We start from the raw sequence: 23,609 nt of genomic DNA, 5'->3' as shown, positions 1-23,609 counted from the left end.
AGTGGATTCTGCAGTCTTGTAAAGTCTTGCTTGTTGCAAACGCCGCCTGAAAGTCCTTTCAGGTTCAGGATCAAAGTCTAAGAGAGGTTCCTTGTCTCTGTTCCTACGCATAAACAGACAGAAAATAAGAAAAAATTGAACTCTCTACGTCAGAGTGCAGAGAATTCTTAGTGAGATAACCTGTGTAAAGAGATAAAAGTATTGAATAAAACAATCACTAAAATTCGAAAATTACTATTAAAATTAAGACAAAAAATTTTGAGATTATTAGGCAAATTAAATAAGAAAAATTAAAATAAGACTTACTAGGGAACACCAAACTTAATTTTAGAAATTAAGAAAATTATTAGTGCTATTTGTTTATTTATATTTTTTTTTTCAAAAATATTAAAGCAAAATTTAAATAAAATTAAAACTAAGACGCCTAATCTAAGCAATCAAACAACTAATAGTTATTAATCACTATCAATCCCCGGCAACAGCACTAAAAACTTGGTGCGAAATTTATAACCACAAACTAACCGACAAGTGCACCGGGTCGTACCAAGTAATACCTTAGGTGAGTGAGGGTCGATCCCATGAGGATTGATGGATTAAGCAACAATGGTCAAGTGATTTACTTAGTTAGACAAGCAGAAAATAGTGTTTTGGTATTCAAAAGCATTAATAATAAATTGAGAATATCAGAAAGCAAGCAGTAAATTGAAGTGAATAATATATGGAGAAACAGTTAAGGTTTTAGAGATATCTATTTTTCGGATTGACTTTTCTTACTAACTATTTTAATCTTGCAATATTTAATTCATGACAAACTATATGTGACTAAACCCTAATTCCTTAGACATTTTTAGTCTCCTCTAAAATTCATCAACCACCAATTCCTTGGTCACTTAATTCCAATTAGAGAGTGAAGCTTAATTCTAGTTTATATGCCACAGAAATTCTGATTACCCAAATATAAGAGGATTATATGTCACGTATATCGTTAAGTCTGGATAATTAGAAATTTAGGAGAATATGTTTTCAAGCTGTTGTTCAAGTAAAGAGCTTTTCCAAGTTATACAAGAACTCAATTAGAAAGAGGGTCATACTTCCGTTCCACCCAAATTCATAAGATAAAGAACGAAAACAATTCTTGAAATATAAATCAATGCATGAATTAAAATAGAAAAATAATAGTATGAATCCATACAATAGACAGAGCTCCTAACCTTAACAGTGGATGTTTAGTTGCTTATGGAAAAATAGTGAAAACTAGGATTCTGGTAAACTGTAAATTGGGCTGAGGTGGAATAATCCCCAGAAAAGAAGTTTCTTTTCTCTTTTATATATAATCCTAATTAATTTAAAAATCTATTTTCTAAAATTAATATAATATCTTTTCCTATTTATAAAAATTAAAGTTTAAATCAGAATTAATTATAAATCAGCGTTTTCTGCGTTGTCTACATGTGGCGCATGTGGCGCGTACGCGTCAGTCACGCGTACACGTCGATGGTCTTCTTTGCGTGTCACGCGTACGCGTCAGGTACGCGCACGCGTCGATGTGCAAATCTCCAAATCACACGCACGCGTTAGGTACGCGCACGCATCGCTCCTCGCTGGTCATCTCCTTTAATTCTTGTGCTCCTTCCATTTGTGCAAGCTTCCTCTCCATCTTCTAAGCCATTCCTGCCCTATATAGCCTTCTTCTCTTTTTCTGCGAAAACTCATCAAATCCAACCAAATGCTACCTAAAATAAACAGAATTGCACACGACTCAAAGTAACATTCATAGTGGTTAAAAGATAATTAATTCTTGATTAAACTCAATCAAATTAAATGCAAATTCACTAGGAAAAGATAGAAAAGATGATCACGCATCACTTCATCAGTCACATGCATTCTTTGAAATTGGCTGAAACCACGAAATACTAGCACAGGCTGCCTATACAGAATATTTATGACTCTTTTTTGCACTTGATGATCTACACTTTGAGAAAGTATACTCTTAAGTCATTCATATGTTATTGAAAGAGGAACAACAATAACACATGGATTCTCACATAAAAACTCACACCTTCATGTGTATGAGATAAAATCTGACCATTGTAATATATTTTGAAACTAATATAACCCTCCATTTTATACACTCATCACACTCACTCACAAATTTTTTTCACTCTCTCAAACTTAGAACATTTTGTAGAACAAAGCTCTCATTACTTCACTTAAACTTTAGTCTCATACTCCATTTTTACGTTTTAACACAATCCAGCACTTCTTTTATAGTTACTTTTATATTTTTTTATTCCCCCTAGCACAAAACGTCGCTGACGTTTTCACAAAACGTCACTAATATTTTTACTTTTTTAGCAATACATCAACGACGTTTTGACCAAAAAATATTTTAAAAATATATCTTCTAGCAAAACGTCATTGACGTTTTCCTTTATGACAATTAAAAAATAAATCCATATACAATACGTCGTTGACGTTTTGCCTATAATAAAATTAAAAAAAAATCACACAATACGTCGCTGACGTTTTCTTCATGCAAAATTTTAAAAAAAATTATTCAATTCGTCAACGTCGTTTTGCTTTGTTTATTAAAAAAAAAAGTCATCCTCCCACAAAACGTTAAAGACGTTTTGTTTCTTTCAAAAATTTGGAGCAGGCCCATAGTAGAGTAATACACAATAGCAATCAAATATCATTGAATAACACACGTTAATTTATAATATACAAAAAACTGAACCACAAAATGTAAAGTTAATAACCTTATTATAAGGATTAATTTTTAAAATATGCAATTCAAAATGCATATATTGCTTTTAGATAAATTTATCAGCATTTTAAATTTTTATGAATAAAAATAATAACTTATTTTTAATTGAAATTAGAAAATTACTTCAATTATTTAAGCAATTAGCTTGAATGTAAACAAACATTGGAATATAGACTCTTTCATAAAATTGGTGACCTCAGTTATTACAAACCTTTTAATAATCTTTGCTTTACAATAAGTGCACTTGAGTTCGAGATTTGGCTAAAACTAATAGTAGATTGAAGGCCTTATTTCGTTCCTTGCACAGCTAGATAGATATACCATTCTTTATGTGTGACCCTGGCCTCATTGGAGCTAAGTTCATGGCTCAAGTGAATGAAAATTCAGTTACATTCATGTGACCCCCCAATTCAAATGTGATATTGAAGAGAGGCTATCAAATAATCCAAGAAAAATAAAAGCTTGAAGAGGACTTCAGAAAGAAATTGGATCCATTTTCAGGTTGAAAGAGAAAACCCAATGTCCCCACTCCCACAGTTCCACTTCGATTTTATCATGCATCTAAAAGCAAATAATCCAATGAGATTACGTCCATAAATATCATATCAGCATCTAAAAGTAAATGTTAATTTTGATGCAAACATAATCCAATGATAAAAAAAAAAAAATTAAGAGTTTGAATTTTATCAAAATTTAAGTAATAAATATGACCGTAATTATTTATAAAGATGGAACATTAAAATAGAGACATGAATAGAGACATTGTGTCTAGAGACACTAAATTAATGTATTTTGTATCCATGCTAATAGAAAAGGTACAAAAATATAAAGAGAATATAACTTAGTTTTATTTTTTCTTTCACTATTCTTGTTAATTTTTTATAATTACTTTTTATTATCATATTTTTCTTTTTAAGTTTTTTAAATAAATAAAATAGAATAAATTAAAATTTTATAATTTGTTCTAAAAGACTCCTATTTTTTTAGTTGAGTGTTAATGGTTGGAATTTCACCTTTTAAATTTCGGACTAACTACCTGGCATGGTCGCTTTCTCTCAGTATTATCAATTTCCAATCATTCCTCTTCAACTATATTATTAGGGCTGGCAATTCATACCCTACCCAAGGGTACTCAATCCGGTCCAACCCGTTTGGATAGGGTAAGAGGGAACGTGTTGGGTAGGGTATGGTCCGGATATACTTGCGGGTAGGGTAATCATTCCTCTTCAACTATATTATTAGGGCTGGCAATTCATACCCTACCCAAGGGTACTCAATCCGGTCCAACCCGTTTGGATAGGGTAAGAGGGAACGGGTTGGGTAGGGTATGGTCCGGATATGCTTGCGCGTAGGGTAGGGTATGGTCCGGGTATGTCTGCGGGTAGGATAGGGTACGGGTGTAGGGCTTACTCTACCCTACCCGCACCTCATATATAACACGTATTTTATAAAAATTAGATATATAGTGAAGGAAGTGAGAGTTGAACTCACAACCTCCCTTATATAATGACTTACAATAAATGAACAACCACTAAAACTAGTTAGTTAATTTAGTAATTTAGAACATTAGTTTTTTATTTTTTATGTTATTAATATGTATAAAATTCGAAATGATTGAACTTTATATTTACTTTGAAAAAAATTGATATTTCTGCGGATAGAGTATGGTAGGATAGGATTTAAAATTTTAGGGTGCGGGTAGGGTTAAGGTTGAAAGATTATCAACCCGCGAATAGAATAAGGTAGAGTTTTAATAAAATTTTCAACCCGCAGATAGGATTAGAATAGAGTCCAAATCCTACCCTACACTACCCATTGACAGCCCTATATATTATCACCAACACTACTTCCAACAATTAATTTCTTTATCATCGCTTTAATTTGTTTCTGGTAGCTCCCTCCTTTTGTTTCCTGCATTACATTATTAGTTCATTTAATATGTATGTGTTAGTCCACAACATACCAAGAATGGCCACTTCTTCATTCTCAGTTGATATCGCCGCACCCAATTAGCTATACTGGTTTTGTAACACTTGATAAGGTATATTAACTTTAGTTATATGTTCTCACTCATTGAAGCATTCCTCGGTGATTCCTATTTGGGTCGATACTTAACCTGCACAATCTTTCAGATTATCTTTGTTCTGGTAATACTTTCAATTTCAAATTAAAATATCCAAATGTGAATCGTGGTCCTACTGGAAAACCAATTTTAACAACTCGAATATAGTGAAAACTCATGTATGCATATATTTTTACGTGAAATTGATAGTTAAAAATCGTTATAGGTCAATTTAGTCAAACATGTCAAATTATCTAACAATTTTTAACCGTCAACTTCAAGTGAAGATAATTTGTACACGAGTTTCTATCTTTGAATATATGTGGATATATATAGAGTTTAGCACTATCGTCCTTAGTTGAGATAAGGGGTCATGGCCCTCCAAACTTTTGTTGAAAAATTAGTAATACTTTTAAAAAAAAAAAATAGTTTAATTGGCTCAAATACTTTACTATGACTTAAAATACCAAAGTTCAATCTTCATCTCTTGCTTTTATTGCACAATAATTTTTAGTTTTAAACATTCAAAACATGTTAGATTTGGACTGAACCAAGTGTATTCGCATTTCGCAATTCTGTATTCAATAAGCAACACTCCCTCTACCTTTGAGTTCAAATATAAAAAATTAGGTATTTTTTAGGGTAAAAAACTAAAATAGGCCATGAGAAGATACATATTACACGATTCAGCCAAAAGAAAAATTGATTCACCAATCAACCAATGCACAATTTAATGTAGTTCGAATCAACTCATTTCGAACTTGGCTTAAATGTAATTCGAATTGATGCAATTCGAATTACTATCAGACGTGAACTCGGCATAATTCGAATTGATGCAATTTGAATTACTATCACACGTGAATTCAACATAATTCGAATTGAACTGGTTCGAATTACTCCCTAGTGCCAAGTCCTATGTAATTCGAATGATGTTGATTCGAATTACACATTGTACAATTCGAATTAGTGAGGACCGGACTTGTATATATATATGGTGTAAACGTGAGTTGCTCTCATTAGAGGGGTAAGATGGCTAGTAAGGAGAGTTTTGTAGTGTTGGTTCATCACAGAGGATCGATTAAGAGAAAAACTCGTTCCAGTGTGAAGTTCACTGATAAGGATCCTCTCTGTATTATCGTGAGGCCTACGATGAGCTATGATGACCTTGTTAGCTCTGTACTGCTAAAACTTGGTCTGGAAGGTGTGAAACGGGTTAAGAAGTTTTTCTATCGCATTCCAATCACGGTGCTCCAAGAGACCGTGAAGTATGATTATTTCACGATCGGGAGTGATGAGGACTTGCAGGTCGTGTTTCATTGTCGCCGGCAATTTTCCGAAGTGAGGACACCAGAGCTGTTGGCAAAGTTGATTGATGTGGTATCCAACTCGGGGGGTTCGAACCGGAATACCACCACTTTAGCCACGGTAGCCAGTTCCAGCTCCAGACCTGCCATTGCTTCTTCCTCCGTCCCTGCGTACGAGCCACCCGTCCAGCCTGTCGCCTCCCCTTCGTTCGCTGTTGATCTCAACGGCAGTGTAGGCGACGAGGTCGGAACTGGGGATTTTTTGCCGACCTCTTTACAGTGTGCTGCACCGGCTGGGGTTGAAGATGGATTGTTGGATGATCCAGAGGACGATGATATCGAGCCGGATATGATTGTTGATGACAGTGACGATGATATTGGAGCGAGTGAGCCTGCAGGGGCGGGAGGAGGTTCTAGCTCTGGCACACAGCAGTACCCTCCACATTTTTCATCGTTGGACTTGGATGCCATGAGGCAGGAGGGATTTCCTGGGCAGCCTGCTGGATTTGGCGCTAGAGATGCGGAAGGGTCTGCAGGTCTGACAGAGTTCCAAGTTGGTCAGCAATTTCAGGATAAAGATGAGGCCCTGTTAAGTGTAAAGACTTACAGTATCCGCCGAGGGGTACAGTACAAGGTAGTGGAGTCTGACTGTCGCCGGTATGTGGGTAAGTGTTCTGAGTTAGGGAATGGGTGCACATGGTTGATTCGGCTGAGTCTCCGGCAGCGCAAGGGTATTTGGGAGGTCAAACATTACAATGGTCCGCATACGTGTCTCGCGACCTCCATCTCCAGCGACCACAGGAGTTTGGATTATCATGTGATCTCGGCATTCATTATGCCAATGGTTAGGGCTGATGCATCCATCAGCATCAAGGTGCTCTTAAATGCCACGGCCACACACTTTGGGTTTAGGCCGACGTACAGGAGGGTCTGGTTGGCGAAGTAGAAGGCTGTTGCCGTCATCTATGGTGACTGGGATGAGTCGTACAACGAGCTCCCTAGGTGGATGTTAGGAGTCCTGTTGACGATGCCTGGTACTGTTGCAGTCCTTAGAACGAGCCCTGTTTGAGTTGGTGGACAACTGGATGAGTCTCAAGCTTATTTTCACAGACTGTTCTAGACGTTTTCACCGTGTATCGAGGCATTCCGTCATTGCAAGCCGCTGGTTAGTATTGACGGCACCCATCTGTATGGCAAGTATGGGGGAACGTTGCTTGTCGGGATTGCACAGGACGGGAACTCCAACATACTCCCTGTTGCATTCGCACTAGTCGAGGGTGAGAATGCTGAGTCCTGGTCCTTCTTTCTCTCCCACCTGCGTCAGCACGTGACACCGCAGCCGGGTCTGCTGGTTATATCGGACAGGAATAATGGCATCAAGGGCGCGCTTGAGGCTCCCGACGGAGGCTGGCTACCTCCATCTGCATACCGGGCATTCTGCATTCGACATGTAGCAGCAAATTTCACCCTAACCTTCAAGGGCAAAGACGCAATGAGGCTTCTTGTGAACGCGGCGTACGCTAAGACCGAGGTAGAGTTCGATTACTGGTTTGATATTCTGCGGTCTGAAGACCCGGCGATGTGTGGCTGGGCGAACCGGATTGAGTAATCATTGTGGACACAGCATTGTGATGAGGGCCGGAGATTCGGGCACATGACAACAAATATCTCTGAGTGTGTGAACTCAATCCTCAAGGGTGTCAGAAACCTCCCTGTGTGCTTGCTGGTGAAGGCAACATATGGAAGGTTGGCCGAACTATTTGTCCGCAAGGGGAGAGAGGCAGAGGCCCAGCTGGGTACCGGACAACAATTCAGTCAACACTTGGTGAAGTGTATCGAGGCCAACTTGAAGACGGCCAGGTGCTTCACGGTGACTTTGTACGACAGGAATAATTCGGAGTTCACCGTCGCAGAGACGATTCCGACTGGTTCGTTCTCACTGGGTAGCTACAGGGTCTCACTTGGATCTCAGACATGTGACTGCGGATACTTCCAGGCACTTCATTTTCCGTGTCCGCATGCACTGGCATGCTGTGCCTACTCATGGCTTACTTGGCAGCCTTACGTCTACCAGGTGTATCATCTTACGTCCACCACTGCAGGAAGTCATGTGAGGGTCCAGGATCTGCAACAACATCGAACCGAAGAACGTGCTCCGCACGGCTCTCCCAATGAAGATGCCAGAACTGAAGAGCCGACGGAACCAACGATCACCGCCTCTCCCGTCCTTCGACATCAGAAAGTCGATGTACAGGGCGGGCTGCGGACGGGGCTGGACTCCGCCGAACTGCGGTAAAACCCTATCTATCTGATGCCACTCTATCACGGCAAAGTATATCAGTGACGTCATAGACCGCCACATCGCCGTATGTCGAGGCTCCAACACCTCCGGATGGACAACCTGCAGTACCTCGAGGGAGCTATAGGGCATCCAGATAAACTGCAGAAAGATTCAAACATTGTCAGGCCAATTCATGATCCAAAGTCATAAAGTTTAATTAATTAAATAAACATAGCCGGTTAGTATACTCACATCCCTGGCCTGTAACATGTCTATCTTCAGTCTCCACATCTGCACTCTAGGTCCTTTCTCGCTACCGGAAGGGTTGTAACTTGACCACCTGCATCTCATATTGGTGTTATAGCTAATTAAAAGTGTGACAGATTTGTATAACAAAAGAAGCGAACATGGAATTAACTATTTTAAATTGAAATAGAAAAGTCTGAGTAGGGTACCTTGAGGCCAACGGCCAGCTGCACGTATCATACCCAGCAGGCCTAAACCTAGGAAAGCGCCAAAAGATCCAGGACTGAAGTAACTGAAGTGGGCCTGCTAACTTCACCACATATCTGTTCGCCACTCGGCACATGCACCGGTACAACCATACTAGTGCTGTAGACCCCCAGCTGTAGGTACCCATCTCCTCAAGCCTAGCTACGTAGGGATGCCATCTGATGTGAATGCGGTTGCCGGACTTGTCGGCAAACAGATGAGTACCCAACAACATCATGATATATGCACGAGCAAAGCGCCGTACAGTCTCCTCATCGGCTCCCGCGGGGCACTCCCCAAAAGTCTCCTGGAACCAGGTGCAGTTTACAGCGAAATTCTGAACTTGGCTCAGAGGAGGAATCACTCCAAGCAACTCCTAGAACCACACCCAAGCAGGACGGCCACCCTAGATGTATATCTGGAAATCTGTAAGGCAACCACTGACATAGCGCCCGTCCACTGGCAACCCCAACTGGTACGCCACGTCCTGAAGTGTGATCGTGCACTCTCCGAACGGCATGTGGAAGGTGTGCGTCTCCGGACGCCACCGCTCCACGAATGCACTGACAAGGGGCTCATCTAATTGGAACCATCTATCGTTCAGCCTGGCAAGATGGTATAATCCGGTCATCTGCAAGTACGAAACGTATCTCTCATCGAGTCGCATGGCCTGCTGCCGCCGCATGCTCGAGATGCAACGCTGGGGCTGTCAAAACATGGACCGCATACAAAAGCAATATAATAAACCTCATACAAAAGCAATATAATAAACCACTACCAAAATCGCATGCAAATCCACTTACATAAACCGCATAGAATACCGCTAACATAAACTGCATACAGAACCACTAAATAAACCACATCCAAGACCACCAACATAAACCGCTAACATAAACCGCTAACATAAATCATCAACAAAACTTGTCTACAAAACCACTAAAATCAACCGCACACAATACCACTAACAAAAATCACTAACACAAACCGCTAATGTAAACCGCTAACATAAACCACATCCAAAGCCACTAACAATCCCACATGCAAAACCACTAAACAAAAACCACTAACAATACCACATGCAAAGCCAGTAACGGAAACCGCTAAATTAAACTGCCTACCAAACCGCAAACAAAACCACTTCAATAAACCACATGCAATACCACCAACAAAAACCACGTGCAGAACCACAAAAATACAGCACCAGGAAAAAATAAAAAAACCACTAACCTCGTCGTTGATGACCCCGGCAATATGAGCCACTCCATCCAACCGATATAGTCTACCTGGATCGTCCTCCATCAGCTAAATAGTCTGCTCGAGCCTTTGTCGGAGTGAATCTGGTCGTTTTCTCTGGGATTTTGTGGGTCTGAGAGTGGGGAAGTGATTCGAATGGGGTGGATTCGAACTCCTTTTATAGCAAAATCTAGTGTAATTTGAAACAGGTCAATTCGAATTACTACTAGTGGCGAAACAAGAATAGTTCGAATCAACAAGATTCGAATTATATAGGGTTACCTACTCAAGCTAATTCGAATCACGTTGTGTCGAATTAAGTAGCTCTAATTCGAATTGCATCGATTCGAATTACATAGGATTCAAGTTTGAAATGAGTTGATTCGAACTACATTAATTTGTGCATTGGTTGATTGGTGAATCAATTTTTATTTTGGCTGAATCGTGTAATATGTATCTCGCCATGGCTTATTTCAGTTTTTTACCCTATTTTTTATTTATGTAATTTAATATTATTTTATATTTTACTGTTTATTTAATTTAATTTTTTATATGATAAAAAAATTAGAATATTCAATAAGTATTGATATTATTATATTTGTATAAATTGATAAAAAAATTTAATAAATATTATAAATTTTAATATTTGCCTTTCTAACTTTTTTTTACATATTTTATAGGATATATATTCAAATTTTTATATAAAATAATCATGAAAAATTAAAGAATTGATACATTTTTTAAGAGGAAGGCTAATATTCAAGAAGGAGAACATATAACTTTTACAATATTTAACACCTGTAAATAGTTCTTATACTTTAATGAATCACGAAGAAAGTGAGATACAACCTTCAAAAGTTTAAAGAGTTGCATCTGATGAGTTCAACTTTAATTCTTTGGAACGAGACCCTGGAAAACGACTTCAAATTTGGCAATATCACCCAAATCAGAGACACGAGGTTAGACGAGCTTATCTTAAATGGTCCATATCAAAAATATCTCGACAATTATCTTCTATCTGACCCCTCCTTCCCCCCCCCCCCAAATTTTTTTTAAGCTCCGCCACTGGTGAGAGTTGCCCCAGTTTTCGTTGTTTTTGCTGAAAAAACACTACAAGAAAAACATTGAATATTGTCGGATTTAACGGCAGGCGTTAATGGCATTTACCGGCATATATGACAATAAATTCGTAGGATAAAAAGGTTATCGTCGGATTTAATATTCCGATGATAAATTCGCTGGTAATAATTGGAGAAAGATATAGAAAAATTGGCGTCGAAATTACCGTTAAATTTAGTGTCGAATTTATGTACCGGTAAATCTTAATTAATAGAACGTTGTGTTTTGGTCATACGCAATGCTTACAGCTGGATTTATCTGCCGATAAATCCGACGGTAAACTGATATAAATTCAAAATGCGCGGTCTTCTCCCCTCACTTTCGAGAACACCCTTCTTTCTCCCCCATTCTCCTCTCTCTTCTCTCTCCCCTGCAACATCCTCCGGCAGTACCTCCGACCACCTTCCGCCAGTGCTGCCCACCTCCATTCTCCTCCAAAGTCTACGTCAAGTTGCCTAGATCATGTTTCGTTGCCTTAAACGGAGTTGTTCCATTTGTCTCCACCACCGTTGAAAGAGCTGCCGCTGCCGCTCCCTTTGTCGCTAGAGTTATGTCTCTCCTCCGTCGTCCAGGTAGGTTACTCTCATCCCTCTCCATATTTCATTCTGTTTTCATTTTTTTTAATGAAAAACCCTAATCCCTTTTTTGTCCTAACCCCCTTTCTGCTGTAACAGCATCTCGTCGCTTATTGTTCTTCTTCAGTCTCTGTTAGTTATTCTTCTTGTTGCTGATTTTTCTTGTTAATTGTTATGTTGTTATTGCATAGATATTCAGTTCTTGCAGTTATTATATTTATTTGATATTATTGTTCTTGATTACTTAAAATTTTTCCTAATAATTATTCAATTCTCGTAGTTATTGTTGTTGTGGTTTTTGTTGATTTGTTAGTAATTGTTGCTGTTGCTGTCATTATTCTTGTTGACTTGTTAAATTTTTTGCTAATAATTTTTCAGTTCTTCAAGATCTCTGCTTTGAATCTTGTTTTCTGTGTCACCGTTGTGTTTGGGAACGTGTCGTTGAAGTGCCTTCCTGTGTCGTTTAATCAAGCAATTAGTGCAATGCCTTTTTTCACTACCATTTTTCTCTTCAAGAGGCAGGCTTATAAAGTGGTTCAAAGGTTTGATTTCTCTTTTCTTATTTTATTTTCTTTGTTTATATATGTTTTGGATGAGATAGTCATTTGAGTTGAAGATAAAATGAAGTAAGATTTGTTAGTAGCTGAATCTTCTCTCTTAGTAGATTGTGTTGTTGATGAAAAAGAGTAGCTCATATGGTTAGGAAAAAGAGGGTGTTAGCCATTTCATAAGTAGCTTGAGTTTCTTGTTAGTTGAAATGCACGGTTTTCATATCATTGTTGTGGTTTATGAACTATTATAGTTGTTGTCGGTGTTTACAGTGTCTGGTTAAGTTATGGTTCTGTTTGTGCACTCTTTTTGTAGGTAAAAATTATATATTTCATAGTTTTCATAGTGTTTTGCGATCCTTTAATTCAAGTTGCAACTCATCCACTTGATTTCCAGCAATTACTGACAGTAAAATAGCGAAAAACGACATCATGAAGGATGATATAATACAAGTCATTTTTTTGTTTTTGTTTTACTTCGTTTTTTTTCTTTTGTTTTTGTGTTTTTATTCCCCAATGGTAATTTATTTCATATAACATTATGTGATACTGAATTAAGTTAAGTTACTTCACTAAATTTGGTTTTGCAGTTTTGTAACATGTAGAATCTAAGAACAAGGAGAATAACATAGTAATGGTTTCTATTTATGTTATCGGTGTGTGTATGTTTTATAAGAAAAGTAATTAATTTTTTTCTCATGATATTTGATTGTGTACTGCCTGTACAAATGAACATTTATACTTTTTTTATGCTCTGTAATTTTTTGTTTTCAGCTTTCCTATGATTTTGTGATTTGTTTAGGGTGTAGGTGTTTATTCAATTTGACGATCTTGTGATTTGTTGAATTAGAATTGCAAGTTATATAAGAATTACATTTTGGATCTTTAGCTTTTTGATTTGTCATTTTTTTTTTTTTTTTTTTACCAAAGATAGGAGACTCGAACGCGCAACCTCTTAATTGAGTATGGAGAGACTATGCCATTTGAGCTATAACACATTGGCTTGATTTGTCATTGTTTAGCTCCCATATAAGTGATAGATTCCATTTATGAATGAAATAATTTCAAAGTAAAAGAAAAGAGATAAAAAAAATTGTTTAGTTCATCTTCTGTATTCAGAATTTTTGTTTGTGAACTTTCAATGAAAAATTATAGACAAATTATTATAAAAAAATTCTAAAATTTTAAATTTTGTTAGTTTAGAAATTATTAAATTTAAATATTTAAAATTATATAGTGAATTTTCAAATATTTTTTTTAAATTAAAATTTAAGTTTACCATCAGTTAATCGACCAGTAACTATTGATTTAATTATTAATAATAAATTATATATTATCGTCGAATTTACCGGAGAATAAATCCGATGGTAACAAGCTCTAAAATTTCGCAATAAAAAATTTAAATCTACCAGTAATTAACGGCGGATGAAAAAATCTATTGGTAAACAGTTACCGGCAAGATTTATACCGTCGAATTTATTTCGTCAATAAATTCGACGCTATGGGACGACTTTCTTGTAGTGAAAGGGATGTTATTCCTGTTAAGGCAAACCAACTTTTCGAGGTTGAGGGCGCTAAATCCGCCATCAAAGGGAGTAGAAAGAGTCTTCATAGCGATGATTTCATGTAAGTAACATTTGCATAGGCTTTTTTTCACTTTTCATTTTTTTAACAAGAATTTTAGATTTCCTTTTGGTATAATGTCATTAAATCATTTCTAAAAGTTTAAGTCGACAAGAAGAGACATATAAATAGTTATATATCTAACAGAACTATTAGATTATATTGTGTCGTGCATTTGGCAGATTCATGGATAAGGCAACACCGATGACAGACAATGACGAGGCGAGTCCAATGAAGCGGTGGCGACTCTGCACGGTAACAAGTTGAGGAAGCAAAATGTGTGCTAAGAATGTTACCGGTGTGGCTATGCACAATAATCTACTCGGTTGTATTCACAGAAATGGCTTCTCTGTTTGTTGAGAAAGGTGATGTGATGAACTCCAACATTTGCCAGCGCCCAGCGGCAAGCATGTCAGCATTTGACATATGCAGTGTCCTAGTGTGCACCTGTATTTAACTATTTATCGCCATAATATTGAATTACATTAAGTTGCTGTAGTGAGTGTAATTAACGCTTTTGCCCATTATTCAAATGCCAATTTATCACCAAAATGGATTGAGGATCCATTAAAATGCAATACTGTATAGTATTCATTAGGAATTGATTGGTTGAATAATTGTTTTTATGAGTGATGGTGAGATCTACTATATGTATGACAAGTGAAGTAACATGTATGTATTGACTTAGGTCAATTAATTGTATGATACAGATACATGCCATAACAAAGTCACTACACAATTTTCATATCTTCGCATCAAGTAAATCTTTATTTTCCACTCAATCCTATGAATTGATCATCTTTCGAAAAGACAGAAACCAGCTAGTATTAGTTTATTACTCAACGAACTTAAAGAAATGCATCTTTCAAATATAGACCATATACTAGTAAAGCCTAACTTAAAAGCATATAGCAAAGCCTGCAATACAGAGCAGAAACCAAATCTTGGACCAACAATTTAGATACGTGGATATATTAAAAGTTGATGATGGTAGAAGATAACAAAATATTAGAAGCTAAAATCAGATAATGTGGCACATTGGAAGCTAATTGACAAAAATTTCAACTAGAAAATTCTGCACAATTCAATCCTCACTAAAGAAAACCACGTAAACTAATCATAAGTGTTTGTCCTGAAAGTGCTAAGAGAAAACAAGGGCAAAGGAAACATAAATCACATTCCACTCTTGCGTAATTCTTCTATTCCATGGGCAAAGTGGCACTTCTCCCCGAAAGTGCAGGAGCCTTTTGAAAATTTTTCACATATCTTGGTTTTGAAGTTGTTTGAACCAGGACCATATGAAGTGACATTCTTCTTTGCAGGTCCAGCAGCCGAACTAACATTCAGAATAAGTTCGTGGACCATGGAACTTGCTTGTTTGATCTGATCAAAACTTCCTTCAAGCTCAATGTTTTTAAGGTTAGGATCAGAATCATGTTCCCTGATAGAAAGTTTTGCTCCTGTTACACGACAGATTTGCTTCGAGTTGATACCATTTTTCCCAATAACAGCCCCAGCAAGGGAAGCATTGATGCTAATCTTCGCGGTAGCTGAGGCGCCAAAGCCAGCAGCAGCTCCATGAGCTGGAGTCTCAACTCGCCCACCAATCCTTTGTCTGTCTTCATATGAAGGCATTGTAGGCTTGCCAATCTCCCACTCACCATGGGCAAAGTGACATTTGTCACCAAATTTACAACCTTCGCTTGAATTATACTTGTTGCACAATCTGGTTTTAACCATTGGAGGAGAAGACCCATCCGGGAAAGATGGAGGAACAGGTGGTGTTCTACTAACTTGAGGAAGAGCAGGGTTGCTACCAGCATTCATCATTTGAACGGTTTTGATGCCACCAGGAACATAATGCAAGAAATGGCATCCCTCACCAAATGGACAGCCAGAGGTGCTGCACATAAGATGGAAGTGTTTATACATCAGATCAACATACTAACAAATAACAATACAAAAATTGTGTAGATAGAGCCAGATCTAAGTGAACTGCAAGTGTAGTTCTTTCAATTGTGAACAGAAATCAATCCTCCACCAGAGTTGCACGGCTTAAGATAATCCCTTCAGAATGCATAAACAATGCTTGCCATTAAACCTAACCTTACGTTTTTATTTAATTGAACGAATAAAGACTTTCCTTTGGTTAAGCATATACCAATTGAATATTATATGAGAAGTTTTAGCAGAGCAAACCACAGATTTAACAGTGATAATGAAATTAAGCAATAAAATGATAATCACAATGACCACAGAGGAATGTCCAGACTTAACAGCACATCACAAACAAGACGGCACCCTAGAAATAATCTAGTTCTCATCACAAAATGAAAATGTGAATGGGGGGAAGAAAACTGCATGGCTGAGATGATATTGCTTAAATGGAAAAATCTAGGTGCCTCTGCATAATACAACATATCATAAATTTTAAATTACTTTTCATTCTCTTATAGAATGATCTAATCATATAGTAGTATAGTACAAACAAATTCAGTTTGGCAAACATAAGCTATCATCTCATAAAAAAGAAACTTATACTTCAGGTTGCAATCAGACACTATTACATGAAATTGCAATTTAAAGCCTCATACACCAATGAAATAATGTATATTACGTCCCATTGAAAATGCAATTTCAACTCTCCTACCTCAATGGATTAACGAACCTTTTAAAGGGTACATATACAGCATCATATAAAAGAAAAATAGAATATATAGGTTGAATAATGCCACGTTTTTAAAAGAAAAGCAATAACAGAATTAAAATTCTTAAGTACCAAAGATTCAGCATCAAAGAGTATTTTCTCATCTTCAAATTGTTTTGAGAAACAACAGAATGATTTCAAACTTTAATATTATGAAACAAGATAACCAAGGAATCAAATTGTATGGCCAAATCAACACTAACAACATCCTACAACCCAAATGCATTATTATACAAACATGTAAACAAAACCCTTCATGCAGCAACACTGCCAAAACATGGAAATATAATCTATCTGGAACAATCTTCCAATCAGGAAGCTAGTCTAGAAACAAAATAAGCCAACCTGCAGCATTTAAGTATTCTTGGGGGCATTTGGGTGCATGAAAGACCCGAGAAACCGATCTTAAAATAAAGAAAAACTCTTAATACATAATTTCCAACGCCATATACCTGATACGGACTTTAGTTTCATTCATACTACGATGTGATTTCATATATAAAAGCAAAAGCACGTATATTTAAACAAATGAAAAATTAAAATCAAGCATAAAACAAAGATTGTTCTGAACGCAAACAGAAAATGAGAGGTCAAGCAATATGGAATTCAAACATATCCAAAATGAAGTATGTTATGAATGCTTCCAATCAAATTTTGTTTTGTTCTCTTGATAGAGCATGTGTTAAGCCATGCAGTGCTCTAGAACATTTCAGTGATCTGCATCAGACCTCTTTACTTGCAAAGAATTGTAGTGTATTGTAAATGTGGATCAAGTTTTGCATCCGATAGAATGGCGTTCTATTTTATTATAGCCTGGCAAGCACTTAACAGAACTTTTCTTGAGAATCAACAATTTCTGTTCATAGTCTTGTTGGTTATCATGGATTAGAAGTAGAACCTGTATCACAGCTCTGACTACCCAATTCATTAGTCAAATCAAATGGATTATGCTCGGTGAGATTGTTATCAGGATTTTTCCGCAACACCAATGGAATTTATAAATATATGTAATTGCATTAGATTTTATTTTAGATAAGTTAAAGATTTGAACCTGAAAAACTTTGTGCAAGGCTTCAATTTGCTTCCTAAACCAGTTGGAAAAGACTCCATTTCTGTTACAGAACATTAATTAAGTCCCCTCCGTTAAAATTTGGTTAACCTTTTATGCTTCAAACTTAAATAACATCCAATAACCTTTTCTCCACACCCTTACTTCTGAGTATTTAAGCAAACATCAGCTCATTTATATTCAAGCATACGGATTATTCTGCGAGCATATAATAATTGAAGAGTCCAATACCCAGGAACTCAACACAGTACAGTTTATTTTTTTTTATTTATTTATAAATTGTAAATAACCTAATTGGAGCTAGCAGGTAAAGAGGGTAATAACAATAGAAGCACAACAGAAACATAAAACAAGTGCAGAAAACTTTAATGGGGAAAACAAAAATATAGAGGTGGAAGCATTGTGTTGAATCCAAAGAGGAAGGGAAAGACGAACCTGAAGCTGAAGGTGGCCTGAATTTCTTGGAGGCGCCATTGCCGGTGCCGTTGAAAGGGTGTTCGTGCCGTCCCCTTTTGCGATCCATTCTAGCTCCAAAAAAAAAAGGGAAAAAAAAAGGAAAAAGAAAAAGAAAACGCTAACCCTACCCTAGCTAGGGTTCTACCAGCTTCGATATTCCAAACCCAAGGAGAAGAAGGAGAAGAAGCAGAAGCAGCAAAAAACAAAGAAGAATGAAAGAGGGTCGTCACCCACTCGCTCACTCGCTGTAATTGAATTCACGTGCCGCTCTCTCTGCGCCTCATCTCATCTCATCTCTCTCATGCATCGTTTATTTATTTATTTTTTAAAAATTTGCAAAATGAAGGGAAAAGGGGAATATCGAGAAGAAAGGAAAGGGTGACCGCCACACACAATCGCGTGCGCCCCACGTCACGTGACATCATCGCTTGCTAGTTGCTACATCATCCAAATCTATTGTTTTTTTCCCTTTCCGCTTTATGGGTAACATGACGGGCCAGGCCCAACTCTTCCACCTTTTCTTCATATTGGATCATTCGGCTGATATTTTTGTACACACCAAAATGAAATTTACCGTACCAAATAAAAAATTAGTTACAAAATCAGTTTATTTGTATATATATTCCAACATTTTCAATATATACTTTATACAATTCACTGTGTGTATACGTAGAGTATTTATCCATTTTGGTCCTAAAAAAATTTCGAACCACATACTTTAGTTCCTAATTAAAATTAATAATTAATTCCGTCGGTCACTTAGATCCTTGACTTCGTCAATTCTAACGGAAGATAAAATGATATCTGACAATTCTAACAGGGAACAAAATGATCCTAACAACTCTAACCGGGACAAAATGATCCATAACCTTTTTTTTTTTAAACGACATTATTTTTCTCTAATTTTCATCGTATTTTGCATAACCCTAACATTCATACTCTCTTTCTTCACCTTCACAGTCTTCTTTTCCATCTTTTCCTTCCTCCTCTTCAACTCCAAGATCAAGTTATGGTGTAACTACCACGCGTGTCGCACCTACCACAGCATGTCATGGACCACACACTTCCTAAATCTCTGTGACTGGTACACCCACTTCTTCTGCACTTCAGCCACCAGAAGCATCCACCTCCACGTCCTCGATAACAGCATCACTTCCAACTCCGACAACATCCACCACATCCTCAAGACCAAGTTCCACAACTACTCTAAGGACACGCCATTCTCCACTCTCCAGCAAGCAATATAGATTTTTGGACATTAGGACATCATGAGAAGATTCTCTTTCAACATCATATGCAAATTCTCATTTAGAATGGACCCCGAGTGCTTCATTCCTTCTTTATCGGAGTCTAAGTTGGCAAACAGTTTCGACCTCACATCCGAGCTATTAGTACAATGAGCAATGTCGCTGTTGCCGCTCATATGAAAACTGAAGCAATAACTGAACATTGGTTCGGAGAAGAAGCTGAAGAAAGTGATTGAAGTGGTAAACAATGTGGTCATGGAGATAATAGGGCAGAGGAGGAGAGAGATGGCGACGGGTCTTAACAAGTCAGACTTGCTGTCTAGATTTATGGGATCCATCGAAGAAGACAAGCACTTGAGAGACATAGTCATTAGTTTCCTGTGTATGAATTGGTTGAGAACAGGTTGAGGATTTTTCTTCTTGTGAACATTGAAATTACAGAGTGTGCATTGTGTAGCTTAAAGTTACAGTGTTAGACTGTTAGTGTTATGTAAGATATGATGAAAATTGGGAGAGAATAGTGTCGTTTCTGAATAGAGGAGGTCAGGAACTATTTTGTCCCTGTTAGAGTTTTCAAGGACTATTTTATCCTCTATTAGAATTGACGGAACAAAGAATCTAAATGACTGACGAAATTAATTATTAGGGACAAATCGAATAATTAAATTTAGTTAAAGATCAAAATGTCTAGTCCAAAATTCTTTAAAAATCAAAATAGGTAAATATTCTATAATTATTTCACCAATAGACTCCAAAAAAAAAAAAAAAGAAATGGAAATGTTTTTCTCTTTCGCTGAACTCACCCCGAGACATCACCAAAAACAATTATTTCAATTTCCAGCATGTGGTATATCAAGTGTTTGTGTTTGATAATGGCAACAAATATTTGAGAATTAAAAAAAAATGTGCAATGCAAGCTCATAAGTGTTTGTGTTTGAGTTTCTTTTAACTGAAACCCGAATGTGATGAACAAAGACCATTCAATCAATAACCAAATATAAACTTTAAATAAATCTTAAATTGCAATAGAATTTTTTTTTCCAATACTAAAAATTAGAGATTTATAACAAAATATTTATAAAAGTGTGTATGAAAGAAAATAGAAGAAGAGAAGAGAATGAGAGTAAAAGGGGAGTGGAGTCACCTCTACCCCTCCATGATGTGTGTAAAATGATGAATCTAAGAGTCTATTTATAAGCTACTTAAATTACAAATTCAAATGAAATTACAATCAAATGCAAATTTTTTAACTTCTTCTAGATGATTCTTGTAGCCTTAATTGATTGTTAATTGTGGCTTGACTTGGACTTGTGAAATTTTAATTCTTTTCATGGAGGCTTGAAACATTGAAGAATAAATAAAGGAATTGGAGTATTAGAAGTGGCCCAATGTGGAGTGTTATTGAAGTGGTACTTTGGTGACAATTTGGGCTTTAGCAATCTTGCAATGTTGAAATATGGGTCGTTCGTGGCTCCAAACTGCATGTCCACCATAGACTATTATATATCATTGGAAAGCTTTAGAAATCAGCTTTCTACCGCCGCTAGAAGCATGTCATTTGGACCTCTCTAACCCAAGTTATGATCTCTTGAAGGTACAGAGGTCATTCTGGCGTGCTTGCAGGAAATTTGGCCCAGCGTGCCACGCCCAGGCACGCCTAGCCGCATGCCGAGTACGTAGTGATGAAAGAATAGTGATTTGCACCCTCAAATTAAGTGTCCAATATAGAGTGTTATATTTGGTTGAAAAGCTTTGGAAGTCTACTTTCCAATGGCACTAGAATCACCGCATTTGAAGCTTTATACCTCGAGTTATTCTTGTTGGAGTGTGGAGAGGTCAGGGTTGCAAATCCTCATTGCTTCTCTTTGAATTCGTTTCCAATTCTTATGCCACCTTAGGAGTGTGCTTCCTCTATTAGTGCTTTTGTTGCTTCTTTTTTTATCATTTCCTATAAAATTCATTAATTCAAGCAACTAAAGTAATATTCAATTTAATCATCAAAACACTGCTATAATTAAGCATTATGAATTAATTTTTTATATGAAAAAGTATAGAAAAACACATCATGATGCACATGCATCACAACAACAAACTTAAACTTTGCTTGTCCTCAAGCAAACAAAGAATCATGCAATACAATTTGACAATCCAAGGTGAAAAGAGAAGCAATTTAATGTTCATGATTGGCTAGTTTACTATGTATGCAATAATCACAAAAGAAATTCAAATGATTGATGTTTCTATCTAGCTCACTTCATGAAATCTTTTCTTTATATTCCTTCCTTGAATCAAGCTTTTCATCTTTTTCTTAGCTTAGCTTCTTGGGTGCTTTGCACCATTAGTTAAAAGCTTCGACTCTAAATGCTTTGTTTTCAAGTATTACCACTTGATACATAAGCACCACAAGCATTTAATTAGAGGACTCTTTAAACTCATTTGTTTCTTTTCTTTATTTTCCTTCTAATCATTGGTGCTTAGAGCCTTGAGTTTTGAGAGAGTGCTTTGCACTTGAGCCTAACATTGACTCTAAGTGTTTTATTTCCAAACTTTTTACTTGATACATAAATACCACAAGTACTTGACTAATAAATTATCATTGGTACTCAGAGCCTTCAACTTTCTCCTTTTTCCCTTTTTCTTTACTTGACTTAATTGATTTGTTTCTTCAAGGTTTTTAAAATTTTAAAAATTTCATAAAATGTCCTATATGAAAACTTCAATTAAACAAATTCAAATGCAATTGAGTAAAAATAGTCATGCTAGCCTCCCAATACTTATATGCTCCAAAGCCATCAGAAATGAGCCAAAAAGCCCTCAAAATCGCGAGCCACGTGACTTTTTAATAAAGTCACGCGCAGGGACTTGTGCGTACGCACACTTGCTGATTTTCCTCCTGTGCGTACGCACAGAAGTTGTGCGTACGCACACTTGCTGATTTCCATCTTGTGCGTACGCACAGGATGTTGTGCACACGCACACTTAGCTGTGGGCTTCTCCTTTATTTTCTTCATATTTTCTCCCAATTGCATGCTTCTCTTCTACTCTTATCAAGGCATTCCAACCTATTACACCTGAATTACTCATCAAAATCATCAAGGCATCGAATGAAATGAAAGTGAAATAAAATTGATTAAAATAAGCATAAAATAGCATATTTTCACAATTAGGCACAATTTAGAGAGAAAACACAAAAGTATGCTATTTAGATGAATAAATGTGGGTTTATATGATGAAATCCACTCAAATCAAACCAAAATTTATCGTCAAATATGGATTCATCAATTCCCCCACACTTAAACAATAGCATGTCCTCATGCTAATGACAATCAAAAGAGAATGGTAAAAGGGCAAGCAACTTATTTAATGCACTATCTACATGCATGCAATTATACTAAATGTTACCTATTCATACCTATACTAAGGTTTCTATTGAGTTTGGCAAAAACAAACAATAGAATTCCAATCAATCCAAAATAGATCATTAGGGCCAAGTCAAGGAATTAATGCAATATAATCAACATCCAAAGATTTGATTTGAAGTTTTCAAAAATTAATTTGGCAACTTGCAAGAAAACACGAGATAAGGGATGGAATCATAGAATTGAGTGATCGAACCCCTCACCGGATGTGTATATGCTCTAGTCGCTCAGTTTTTAGGGCTTAATCACTCAATTCTCCTTTAGTCATGTTTTCTAGGATTTGCTAGTCATCTAAAAATCAACAAATACTTGATGCATGAATGCAAATATCATGAGGTCTTTGGAGGGTTGTAATGGGGCTAGGTAAGGGTAGGATTAATATGGTTAAGTATCCCACCTAATCCTATATTAACCTATCTATACAAAAGAAAAGAACCTAACTTTCCATTCATCTCCTTTTTCACATTCAGTCATGTATCTTCTTTCTAATTCACACACATATGCATCCTTTATTTACATTTTTATTAGGGATAAGTACTGTTTTGGCCCCTAACGTTGAGGGCCAGAATCGAAAACGTCCCTGATCTAATTTTCGACTTAAAATCGTCCTTAATGTTGTATTTCATTTTAAAATCGTCCTTTCTAATAAATTTTTTTAATTTATTCCAAAATTACCCTTACTTTAATAAAAAAATATAAAATAAAAA

At 36.6% G+C, this 23,609-nt stretch overlaps 2 protein-coding genes across 2 annotated transcripts; one reads left to right on the top strand and one right to left on the bottom strand.

Moving 5' to 3' along the window:
• The first annotated feature begins 12,316 nt into the window (after window positions 1-12,316).
• On the top strand, window positions 12,317-14,271 carry LOC107619710 (protein NRT1/ PTR FAMILY 7.1). Its single transcript, XM_016322005.3, has 3 exons — window positions 12,317-12,375; window positions 13,831-14,007; window positions 14,187-14,271. Exons 1-3 carry the CDS (start codon window positions 12,317-12,319, stop codon window positions 14,269-14,271), a joined length of 321 nt encoding a protein of 106 aa, XP_016177491.1.
• Window positions 14,272-14,948: 677 nt separating this feature from the next.
• LOC107618206 (zinc finger CCCH domain-containing protein 14) lies at window positions 14,949-18,644 on the bottom strand. Its single transcript, XM_016320198.3, has 3 exons — window positions 18,216-18,644; window positions 17,763-17,823; window positions 14,949-15,907 (listed from the first exon to the last, which is right to left on the bottom strand). The coding sequence occupies exons 1-3, from the start codon at window positions 18,301-18,303 to the stop codon at window positions 15,178-15,180; spliced, it is 879 nt and encodes a 292-aa protein (XP_016175684.1). The 5' UTR covers window positions 18,304-18,644; the 3' UTR covers window positions 14,949-15,177.
• Between the last annotated feature and the right edge of the window lie 4,965 nt (window positions 18,645-23,609).

The sequence above is a fragment of the Arachis ipaensis genome, chromosome B9 (genome assembly GCF_059453495.1).
Source record: "Arachis ipaensis isolate K30076 ecotype BB chromosome B9, ASM5945349v1, whole genome shotgun sequence".
Lineage (NCBI taxonomy): Eukaryota > Viridiplantae > Streptophyta > Magnoliopsida > Fabales > Fabaceae > Arachis > Arachis ipaensis.
This window is presented reverse-complemented; position numbering and strand designations above follow the sequence as displayed.

What these genes read in the sequence shown, in the direction of transcription:
- LOC107618206 (XM_016320198.3), bottom strand. Translation starts at nt 18,303, where the DNA reads ATGGATCGCAAAAGGGGACGGCACGAACACCCTTTCAACGGCACCGGC. An exon ending in CAGGCCACCTTCAGCTTCAG is followed by an intron (nt 17,824 to 18,215) that starts GTTCGTCTTTCC and finishes GTTCTGTAACAG; the next exon opens with AAATGGAGTCTTTTCCAACT. An exon ending in CCTTGCACAAAGTTTTTCAG is followed by an intron (nt 15,908 to 17,762) that starts GTTCAAATCTTT and finishes TCTTATGTGCAG; the next exon opens with CACCTCTGGCTGTCCATTTG.
- LOC107619710 (XM_016322005.3), top strand. Translation starts at nt 12,317, where the DNA reads ATGCCTTTTTTCACTACCATTTTTCTCTTCAAGAGGCAGGCTTATAAA. An exon ending in GCTTATAAAGTGGTTCAAAG is followed by an intron (nt 12,376 to 13,830) that starts GTTTGATTTCTC and finishes ATTGGTAAACAG; the next exon opens with TTACCGGCAAGATTTATACC. An exon ending in CTTCATAGCGATGATTTCAT is followed by an intron (nt 14,008 to 14,186) that starts GTAAGTAACATT and finishes TGCATTTGGCAG; the next exon opens with ATTCATGGATAAGGCAACAC.